At 33.9% G+C, this 12,277-nt stretch overlaps 1 protein-coding gene across 2 annotated transcripts in view; it reads left to right on the top strand.

The window, feature by feature from the left end:
• The first annotated feature begins 132 nt into the window (after positions 1–132).
• LOC123697201 (fasciculation and elongation protein zeta-2) overlaps positions 133–12,277 on the top strand; it is a 44,600-nt gene continuing 32,455 nt past the window's right edge. The window contains exon 1 of one of the 2 annotated variants that reach the window (XM_045643625.1): positions 133–613. In XM_045643625.1, the coding sequence (XP_045499581.1) occupies positions 204–613 (410 nt within the window). In that variant the 5' untranslated portion in view covers positions 133–203. The remainder of the gene's footprint in view (positions 614–12,277) is intronic. The other variant, XM_045643626.1, reaches the window with a different exon arrangement.

Raw genomic sequence — 12,277 nt, 5'->3', positions numbered from 1 at the left:
TGTGTGCAGCGTTAAGCTTGAGCCGATGAGCGCAGTGCGTGGCGTGGCAGTGCGAGCGGCGCGATCCGCTAGCCACGAGCGTTGAGCTTGAGCGCAGTGCGTAGTGTAGACTGTAGACTGTAGAGTGTAGAGTGCGCAGTGCGCACTTACACTAAATTAAATTCAGTTTTCGCGCGGTAAACTGCGCGAGTAGACGTACGGTCATGCGAGAGTCGGCTAGCAGGATGGCCGAACTCGAATTCGAGGCGCCGCTTGCCCAAATCGAAGATGCTGACGATTGTCTCTCCACTGCGGACTTTCCGCAGAAAACTATCAACGGCAATGACATAAAATTCAATAACATCAACAACCTAAAAAGTGAAATAGTCATAATGAAAACTGACTCCAACAAAATAAACGATAATGATGAACCGAAACCGGTGAAGTGTAAACAGGATAATATGCAAAATGGTGAGGGAGATAATTTTACGGAGACTTTCTCGGGCTCGCTGGAGGATCTGGTGAACACGTTCGACGAGAAGATCACCAAGTGCTTCGGCAACTACGAGGAGAGCGTGGAGAAACTGGCGCCGGTGCAAGTTCGTTCGCAGGAAGAAATTATGAACGAGTGCCAGTGAGTATTTGTTATCAGTTAATAATTAGTGAATTGTCTTATAGTGATATCATCGGTTTAGTCATATTTGTAAACAATTAGCAGAAATTTTGTTCTTTGAATTACTATAAGGATCCATTCGGGGAATGGTAATGGAATAAATTACATAAAATTGTGTTATAAACAAAAAGGGCGGCTCTGCGCATGGCTGTAGTGGTTGCGGGATCGATCGATGTTTTACTTGGGGGTAACCAAGGGGTGCGTTGGGGTGGCATGACGCATCGTCACTCCCTGAGGGTTGTCGACTTTACTATTTTATCCCCAAATTTAAAGACCCCTCTAAATTCTAATGTTATATTTAATAAGAAAAACTATGCAAATGCCGTAAACATATTTTGTGTCTTTCGTACGATAATGCGACATGATGCGCCTACCCTTTCGATTATTGGATGAATGAATTAAATTATTGTTTTATCAAACCCCTTTGTGTAGATGACAACAAAATATACCTATACAAGACCGATAAAACCAATGAAATAAAACTTAAAAGACTTGATAAAATAAATTTCTTTATCGTGAAATTCAATCATCCGTCCGTCACCATTTAAAGTTTCACCCATGGAAAAGTTATTTAAATTTTAAATAACACATTTCACCAGTAAACATAGATTCACAGAATAAATAAAAAGTAAATTGAAAGCCCTACATTGTTCCCATTTCGAGTTCAACGAAATGTCGACCAGACGCCAATCGCAATCTCGCGACAACGAATCCCACCCAATTACCCATATTAGTTTCACAGTTATAACTACGTGATACTAATTATAAGTACGAATTAATTACGACTAGGTACCTAGTACTTTTTTAATTTGGTTGTGTAGGTACGAAAATCAGTTTTATTATGTTTTATTTTAGGAGCCTATGAACGTTTTATTTTCATAAAATCCAGCATCCATAAAAGTTTTCTCTCGCAAATAATAGACTCGATGACATTCAGAGACAATAATCTCACAACCACAGATTAAATATCTATATTTTCTAGACAAGTAGGTAGATACATAGGTCTATACTGTATGCAGAGAACAATATACATTTCTCTCGACTTTCCTTCAAGTAACAATCAAGCTCGTTTTTCACATAGAAGTGAGCTCAAACACAATTGTCTAGCTCTCACCGTCTGCCCATTGTTTTACCGAGATAAAGAAAAAAGAAATATCTTTTTTGTAAGTTCCACTATTAGTATACCTACTACAACTCTGAGGTACGTTTACTACTCTAACTATGTACTTAATTATAATATATATTTAGATTTGCATCGTCTTAACTACGGTCTTACATTTTCTTTTCGATTAACAGTATCACACACTACTGACTACTCGCTACAATCTAAAGTTGTATTCAAATAAAATAAATACGTGTTATGAATTATATTGAACAAGTTAAAACTATCTATTATATACCTAGGTCATCGTAATAATTTCATTAGTTCAGTTTTTTTCAATGAAAGTTCAGGCCAAATAGTAGTAGATTCCATTTACAATAACAACTATTTTAAAATATTATATGTATAAACAAAAGTTTATTCTTTCGTGTCAAAATGAATATTTTGGAAGCTATCCAACGACCTAAGGTAGAAGAGGTAATTAACGCCCGCCTAACAAAAATCTAATTTTTTATTTATTAAAACTACTTTAAAGCACATAAACAGACGACGAGTAGGTTTGATATTTCTTTCTAAACCGAAAAATACCAATTAAAACGTGAAACTATTTATGTTTCATGACATAAAGACATCTTTTTAAAAACCTTTTCTTGGGCGTTTATAGAAATACTGTGTTAAATAGCGCCCGTTTATGAAAGAAAATTGTGTATGCCTAAAATACGTTCTTATAGAATTTCTGCTAAGTAAAATATAAAAAGCACGTTGTAAAATTTCTTTATTAAAAATAAAAGAAGTTCAAGAAAGAAAATTTAGTATTAAAAATATAAAATTCGTAACTCACATAAAGTGACTTGTTTCTTCAAGTTGTAACGATTTTATACTTTTTTATTTTAGTTTAACTAATCAACGTTAATATTAGTAATCTTCTACCATACTTTAAACAAAAAAAAAAACTAATTTAACGCCCCAAGGTCCGTTTACTGGGCGTTATTACGCAACTGGGCGTTATTGACATTTTTTTTAAATTTTGAAGTAATTAAGTAAATCATTTTGAAAATATTTACAGAATATGAAGTGTGGTTATGTATATTACTGCCAAAGTATAAAATAATCCAAGAAATAAATCAAAAACAACTGAAAACTTATAGTTTCGTTAGAAGAAATTTTTATAACAGCCAGTGCACGTCTAACGCTCTTGAAACGAAAGCTGCTACTGGCAAAGATGGCGACTCCAGACTTACGCAACCGCGCTAGGCGCGTTCCTATTGGTGCAATTCATTTGTGCGTGAGGTACGATGCGGGTCTATTGAATATAAGTGGGTTTTTTGAAGTTCGGGCGTTATTTAACAGAGGGCGTTAATTGACACACATACCTTACTTGCCCAAATGTCGGGGAAACCAATAAATCGAATTCGCGAACAGATGAGGGATGCATCCTGCTCCATTCATACCTTTAAACGAGTAATTAACCCATATTACAAAAATAAACACTAAATAACATCTTTATTTCATTTTTATGAGTCGTACAATATTATTGTGAACTGTCCCACTTGGCGATCTCAGTTACATTGTTAAAACAAGTTGTGTATTTTTATTGCATAATTTTTAACAATAGGTGTGTTTATACATTTTATTTGTTATTATTTTGTTACTCACTACACTAATTGTGATATTTAAGACTACATTGCCCACAGTCTGTATAATAGTTAGGTATATTATATTATATTCAAACAATGTAATTTATCTACACATCTACCTCTATAGTGAATGCTAATACATATAATTAATATAGTACTTATTTTTTTCATATCTGTGGTTATATTACTTATGTCTTATATTTTTGCTTGTAAAATAAACACAGTGAAATAAGGCTTAATTCTCAACCAACCCTTGCATTAAAGGTAGCAAAGCTGATCCTCAAACAACAGGTGCACGCATTGATTTCCCGAGATTCGAACACATGTTAGCAGATGTCTGACCAGCTTGTGTCCGACACACCTTGCCGAATATCGGATGAAATTGCAAATTATAACAATATAGGTAATACATAATATTATGTACATAATTGTATGTACATGATAGCACTTAACAGTGGTTCGCGGTTTTACCCGCATTGCTTCGCTCCTATTTGTCATAGCGTGATGATGTTAGTACGTAGGCGAGCCTATACATATGTTTACCCGACCTGTTAGTTAGTTTTCATGCAAAAGTAAATCCATGCAGTTCTTTGATAGTTTAGCCCGGGCATCCATACAGACAAACAGACATAAATGTTTCATAAATAATGTATAAATATAATGTATAGATGATAAATGTATAGATTACCAGATAATTGGTTAGTTCCATTCATATTCATGCGATCGATAAGCATATCCGCTTCCAAATGCAACATCCGAAAATTAAATCAATTGAAACAATGAATCATGTTTATAATTTACTGCCTAATTTGAACGTGGCGAACAAATTATTATGTATCTGCTTGAAATTATATTCATTATTTCATTATGACACTGATGCTCATAAATATTGGATTCGCATATTATATTTTCCTTTACGATTTAACAACTTATTTCAATAACACTCCAAATATTACCTGTTATTACTTACATCGTTATTACTGAATAAACAAGCTCAAAATCAAAATGCAACAAGTGCAATGAACCGCGATGTTATTCAGAACTTTCTACAAAAAATTATGAAATATAAACGAGATCGTATACATTCTCCGTTCTATTTAGTATTCATGGGGCTTTTTGCATTATCATCGAGACGAGCGTGGCACACGACTCACGTCCGTCATCGTGCACCCCATTTTGAATACTAAACACCTTTATCATTTATTAAAAAAACAATCATATACAAAACAAACCTCCAGATAAACAGTAATAGTTCAAAAAGTGGTCTGGTTAAAACTTAAACTATTTCTATTTCGTTTAAATCATTACCAGTTGTCAACTCATGCTGGGGTAATTATGCCATATAAAATAGAACTGGTATATAAATGTTCTACGAGTGCGTTTATCTTGATATTTTATTTTATAGTCAATTGCAATTAAAATGGAACTAGTATCATCTATCACAAATAGGATACCAATACGAGATAAGAATACGTGGTCACTATAAAAATATCAAAAAAGTCGTACAAGTTTCCCATGCAGCATATTTACAAAAAAAATCAGTTTAGTGCAAAAATCAATACGACCCATATTTGTATGTAAAGCAGTCATTAAGCTCATATGTTAAGCCAACGATGAAAATATTTCACCCACATTCTTGTAAGGCGACACGTCAGCTTATTACCCACATCACTACCCTCAGACCAAACGCAAACACGATCAAGAATGCAGTCGAGGATTTCATCCGACACAAATGCTAGATATATTTTGTTAGCAGTTAACACATTGCGTGTATAACCTGTGACCTTAGCTGTACCCAAACAGATTTCGTAACGCTTCTCGGTTTCCAAGCAGTAAATATATTGATATACTTGCGTTTGCGTGCTGGTACCAATAATTACCGCTTAATTGGACTGGCCTTCCTGAATATGACCACTTTCTAAAACATTGGAGTATAATTTCGCTTGTTTATTGAAAAGTGAAATTGTATCGTGAACTTGACGGACCAATACCAAAATGCAATATTCCAACGTATCGAATAACTATAACTTGAATATAATTGAAAAATAAAAGAGCAGTGTTATTTTGCAGTTTCTGTTATATATCTGTGATTATCTAACACCAACAATTTTTTACTAGAACCCTTTCATTATTTACACAATGTTACTAAATTGAATTGGCACTCTTCCCAACAGCTTTTAAATGAAGACGACCTAAACTCCAAAAAGTTTGAGTAGATTAAATATAGCGTTATCGTTCGTGTATTGTTGAGAATTATTAGTGTTTTGATCCATCAATTAAACTTCAGTAGAATACTTGACTATTTTCAGCTATCTATTACATCCTTTTGCCATATGCAAATACGTATAAATCCAAATTAATACACTACCATTCAACTAGAGAGATAATTGCGAGTTCTTTCCTGGACCAAACTTCAATTTTATAATTTTTATTTACCTTTGTCCATATTTTTATCCACCAAAACAAGATACCTATTTACGTAAACCTAGACGATTTTAAATAACCATATAAACTACAACAACAAGTAAAGTCATGAAAAAGAATCATGTCTTATTTTTTTTCATTATAGGATGCATGCTAAAGATTTTATGTGCTCAGGCCTCAGAATTACGACCATTGATTAGTTATGGTTGCTCGATTATGCAAAAACTAATCAGCTGATTGCTGGTTGGCTCATAGTAATCTTATAATGTATCTGACATTATGGCTTGTTATAACATAAAGGCTATTTTTTGTCCGAGTACCACACAAGCTAAGCCGCGGGGCGTATAAAAATATGGAGCTCCATTTCAATCATTTAAATTGCAAAATAAAACCAAGCTGCAGTTTTATCAACAATCCGCAGCGGATGCCCTAGATACAGTGAACACAAATTATCAGAGACCTGCAGCTTGTAATTTACATATTTGCATTTTAAGTAAAAGCTCAGTATTTTTTCTTCCGCATACCTAGGTATCTGTGCAGACCGTTTTAAAATTCCGTACCGTTACATTTGACTAATTTTAAAAATTGTTTCCATTATTTAAATTGGAATACTAGCGAATAATGGAATGAGAAAATGTACTTACATAATAATTTGTAGATTAAAAAAGTCTATTCTGGTACTTCAATGTGATTTGACCCGATCTTAAATACCGCATCTTAAGGAAGCGTAATATCTTGAAGTCATTCGATATGATCGGCTTCCCTCTTCAATGTAATATCGAATACAATCGAATAAGGAGTTCATATCCTTATATCACCTACGCATGCGGGTCGGGGTGAACAACCTCTATTTCGCGAAGACTTGCCCGCGTACAAGATAATTGTACCCGCAATATCACAAACATGGCAACTAAGTACAAGTTTCCAGGAATTCCAAAACCAGTTGCCAGCCCGTAAAAAAATTTATGATGTAAATCCTGTCATTAGAAAGCGGGTGTTAATTGTTAAGTTATAGGTGGCTCTAAAATTACGTAACGTTAAATCGAACAACCTTTAGTATGGGCATAGTCATTAATTTTATGAAGAAATATTAGAGGTATAAGCGGAGGTCGTTTCGATTCCATTCGATATGATAAGATCGAAGATTTAAGGGCATCGTAATATTCAAAGTAAAGAATCATGTATCAATCATAATGTATACAGGTACTTTCTTTGTACGGCATTTTATATCGGCTCTAAAAATTTCAAAGAAACACAATACACAGAAGTGTATAGAGTTTTAAGTTTTAACTTACACAACAGACAAAGCACCATAAAACACCATTAAATTTTATTCGTAAACTTCAAACGTTGCTTTAAATTGGAATTTTGGATCTTACGACAATATATTGATAATAACACTCATCGTAAAGTTTTGTAAATCTAAAAAACACAGTGATTGAACTTAATTTATAATCAAATTTAAATTCAGGTACAGCTACTACATATCAAAGGTACTGTCCCAAAACGTTCAACGTAGGTAGAATTTGACTCGTGCTTTAAAACAAAACTTTAAACCCGTATGAACGAAACTTGTACAGATAACTTCCATTACTTTATCTACCACGAAGAGGCATTAATGCATCTTAAACGATGAAAGTGCGTGGGTGAATAACACGAGGTTGTTTGTATTTAACGATTATTCGATTGAGTGACCGCGATAATCGAATTGGGAGACAAAAGCGTGATGCTTTGTTCAAATAAATTGTCTTGGCCCTTATTGTAACTGAAGTTCTATTATTGAGATAAGATTTGGGTACCGTTACAATGTTATCGAAGAATAATGTAACGATTAAATATTGGTTTCTATTGTAAGCATATAATTTTGAAATAAAATCTTTGGATTCGATTGAAACGTTGAGAACTCAGAGATTTTTTAAAATGTATTTGTATTTTATGAACGAAGTATTTGTATGCTCTTATAGTCACTCTTGCTATATACCTAAAGTAGATTCTGGTTCGCTATCAGGTAACGCACTCTTGTTCCAATTTGATAAATCTTATAAACCTAGTTCAAGAGATACGTGCGAATATTGCAAATGCACTTGTCACGTTCGTAAAAATCACTGATTAGGTGAAAGTAATTTCGTTTTCTCCAGTTTCTAACAAGGTAAAAATACATTAATCTATTCTAAGGTGCGGTTTGCAATTGCACGGTCGAGTAAGCCATTGTAACGACAGCTTTTAGTAATGGTTTCATTTTGAATACAATTCACTGGCCATTCAATAGAGCCTGATGAGCACATAATGGATTGTTTTAGGGTGACATTTGAATGGTGGATACACGCTTTTAACTCCAATTATGACTCAATCATTTGCCTAACAAGTGAACGCCTAAACAAAAATGTTTCAAATGGTAGAAACTTGGGTAGAAAATAGAAATCATTTCACCAATATTTTTTCTTTCTTCATGGCAAGATATTATGTTTAATTGCCAGTGAAATTTTACTTGAGTTTTATTTTGATTTGTACGTTTTATTGGCCATCATCATAATGTACATCATAATAATATAATACATAATACAGAACATTGTTTAGATTTTAAAACCTTCAGAAAAAGATTCGAGTTCTTTGTTCATATAACACGATTTATTACAGAAAAAAATCACTAAAATAAAGGGAGAATAAGTTCATTTCTGCAATCATTTGATTTTATGTTACCTATCGCTTTAATCTGGCAGCAATTGTGACCTACAGCAATACCATTTATTTCATAAAGTTCATAGACTTTACCATATTCGTAAAGACAATTTAGAAGTTAAATAGACTTTAGAGGTGACAAACTACTTTCCGAAAAGGGTATGAGACCCAAATATTTCTTTACAATGTATATGGACTTTTGGTAGGCTATTTGAATATACTTCACACTATATTTAGCATTTTGTTTTGCACTACGTAATACTATTATCAAGGCAGACCTGACGTGTGACACATCGTGGCCATATGTCGCGGTTTCCTTGAATTTACTCACTTACATACAACCAATATATTTTATAACCTCCGCTTAGAATCCCTTTGTAAACATAAGAATAGACACTAGAATTGTGATGGTCGAGCCCAAGAAAAGTATTTTATAATTTGATGTATTGTTGTCTAATTTTATTCCTAGTCTCTTGTTATTTGAAGTCGTATAAAATAATAAGCGGTGTTATCATAAATTTAAACTATCATTTGAATAACAGGCACGCATCTCAACTACGTCCCTAATATATTTCAATGAATTTCACATTGAGAGTGACGAGGCAAAATGCAAGATGGAAGAATCAGTGCAATTGGCTTGAATGGATGTGTGTAGGTACTGCGGACGGATCCGAGTTACGATTGACGTTTTTCAATCATGATAAATGATTATGACCCATATTACTACTAACTAGGTCTTTATATTCTGTTTATTTTTTTAACATGATTACGCATTTTGCTCGTCGTTTATCAATTTTTCAACAGTTTCTTGGCCGTGTTTCACTGTATCTAGTATAAAGATAGATTTGCCAAAAAAGCTACAAAATTTGTGACAGTTTTGTATTAAATCTAAAGTCATGAACTTCTTTTGTTTATACAAACTGCCTAAATGCAAGGTGGTCTAGGTAGTTTTACCTGCGCATTTCGGATATGGTGCCCATAAAAATATTGTTACAATACAGGAGAACACAAATACCGCGTGTTGTTTAAAACATATTTCCTTAAACCAGAATACGATCGTAAAACGTCACGTAATGGATGGTTTATTTATCCAATACCCATCGTAATCACTTAATGGGACCGTATATCATTCTTCACAGTTTTTTTTAATCGGTATGCCCCAACCCCGGTTAACGCAGTAATAATTCTGTTCACATGTAATTTTGAAACATGCGTAGTGTATGCGTAGTCTCCGCTGACCTTCCATCAATCTAAAATAGATTGGTTGGCTGTGAGGTGGGTTTGAACTTGTAAATGATACTCCTGCGCAGTGCTGAATACTGGTTTCGAAGCTTCGGAGGCAGTTTTCTTTATCGAGCTGTAGAGCGGATAAGATTTGCAGAAATTATTTCTGCAACTGTTTTATTTGAAATTATAGCGGCAGGTATCAGGTGGTCCATGGTTATTGTATTATATATATATATAGAAAAAAATAGGAGAATTACAATACTAAATTTGGAACTGCTACATACAAGTACAGATAAGCCAAATCCCTAGTTAATTAGTTGTCACAAAAGATTACGTTGACGGTCTCAAAAATAAAACCCAGCTGGTTTCGTATTACGTTTGGAAATATGAATGCTTATTTCCATATCCACCTGCGATAGCATTTAGGACCTGTTCTTCCTAATAATTTGTATTTATAAATAGGTAGTTTACAAAAGTAAAAGTTAGCTAATACCAAGCTGTAAAACGTATTCTAAGATAATTATCTAGAAATATTAGAGCATGAACATCGAAGAGTTCTACAAAAAGAAACGGTTATATTTTATAATATCGGACCACGTTATCTAATTTAACACGATAGATCTCCGTTGATTGATGGCTGCGATAAAGTGATCTTCACTTCAAAGTCGTTTTTGCTTATTATAGGTTGATGCCGCTTGATGCTCTCCGGCTAGACCGTTATGTCACAAAGACAAATACATGTAGGAAGTGGCAGGACAAAAAATACCCTATACTTATGTGATTTTAAACGACGTACTATGCGACCAGTGAGAAGGATTCAGACACAACTGTAAATTTCAAGTAGTTAAATGCATCTTTTTCTTTTCTGCAAATATCATAAACATCACAGTAAGTTTAATGTACATATGGAACCACTAGTAGATCTTTTTAAACAAGTTTTACACATTGAATAGACTCCAAATTCACAAGCAATATTAATGTTAATTTTTGTGCTAAAAGGTCACCGACATTTGTTAGTTTAAAAATGTGTGATTATTATAATGGTTCACAATCTTGTTCAGTTTTACACCAACTTCAAATTGATAATCATCCTTTTTGACCAATCCTACTAACATAATATGCTATAATATTAAGTACTTGGCCACATGGCAAAGGTTCTTATAAACTGAAATACTTTGTTTCTCAGTTGATTTCTTAGGAATCTTTCGCATTGACGTTGATTACCTCAGCGTTCCCAGTGTTGTTTATAAATACAGCCACTGGTCGGTTATTCGCGATATTCACGTCATCCCATCTGGATTGTTTGTATGACCACAAGTATGACTAAAACTCTAATATTCCCTGTTATATGAATGAGTAATATTGTACTGAGTATTCAATTAACGCGTTGTTTCATTTGGCTCCAGTAGATACGACGAACCGCTAATAAATGTAGAAAAATTCCAGTTTAAATGTTTGAAAGATGTCATCTATGTTAAATCAACACATATGATATTTTATATATTTATAGAACTAGAAATACGGTTAGTTTTAAATATTATAAATTTAAGTAAATCGTCCATAAAATGCACGATATTAATAAAACATGCCAAGAAAGATCCATGTAAAGTAAAGAAGATATAATTTGTTGTAATAATTTAATCGTTCTATCATTTCTGTTATGCCATCAAAATTCTGTACAACTTAAAATATATGTACTTACTTACCAGCAACAGCAAGTCCTCGATAAAACTGGAAATCTTAGTGCTCAGATACGCGTAACCTTGCCAAACAGTCTTTCAAGGACGAGATCCGTCGCCCTTTCATCCGGCCTATCAAAAGACCCTCCCACCTCGCCACCCCACCCCACGCATGCCGGTAATGGATAAGAAAGACAAAAAGATCTTCAAAGAATGATTTATGGTCTTAAGACACGGTGTAAAGAACCGCACAAGTTGCTAGACTTAATTTTGAACGCTTCGCCTGCAATGTCCTGCTCATCCCCAGGACTTAGGATTGGTCACGCATCTCTTCCATCCTTTTCACTCTCCTAAACGGCTTCAGTAAAGGCCACCACTTCAAGTTGAACTTCAAAGGTTTGTCGGGGCTTTTAGATTTAGTCTGCTTACAGCGTCTTTATCTTTGCACGAGTGGCGAACTGTAAATCCATGTCTTAAAGGGAACTTTGCACCATACATATTTGTCTGTTTTAAATAACTCTAGACGTCAGCTGAAAGTAACTTTGCTAATCGTCTTCCTTAAAATAGTCTGGAATTTCCTTGCCTGGCGTCCGCTCCTGACAGTAGTTATATTAATGGTATGATATTCGCTACATCGATGATAATAAATAATTGTATGCTGCGAAGTGAAACATTATCTGCCGGGGTATATGAATAAAGTGGAGAATGTAAGTACCACTAATTTGCAATGCAGGCTGAAATAAATAAATAAATTTATCGTTTTACAAATTATAGTCTGCCTATAAACGTAGTTTGTTCTCGGTTTCTATGGAACTTTTATAAATGTAAATGTAATCTAAAATATAAACAGCTATACTATGCATTAAAATCGAGATAA

The sequence above is a fragment of the Colias croceus genome, chromosome 14 (genome assembly GCF_905220415.1).
Source record: "Colias croceus chromosome 14, ilColCroc2.1".
Classification (NCBI taxonomy): Eukaryota; Metazoa; Arthropoda; class Insecta; order Lepidoptera; family Pieridae; genus Colias; species Colias croceus.
This window is presented reverse-complemented; position numbering and strand designations above follow the sequence as displayed.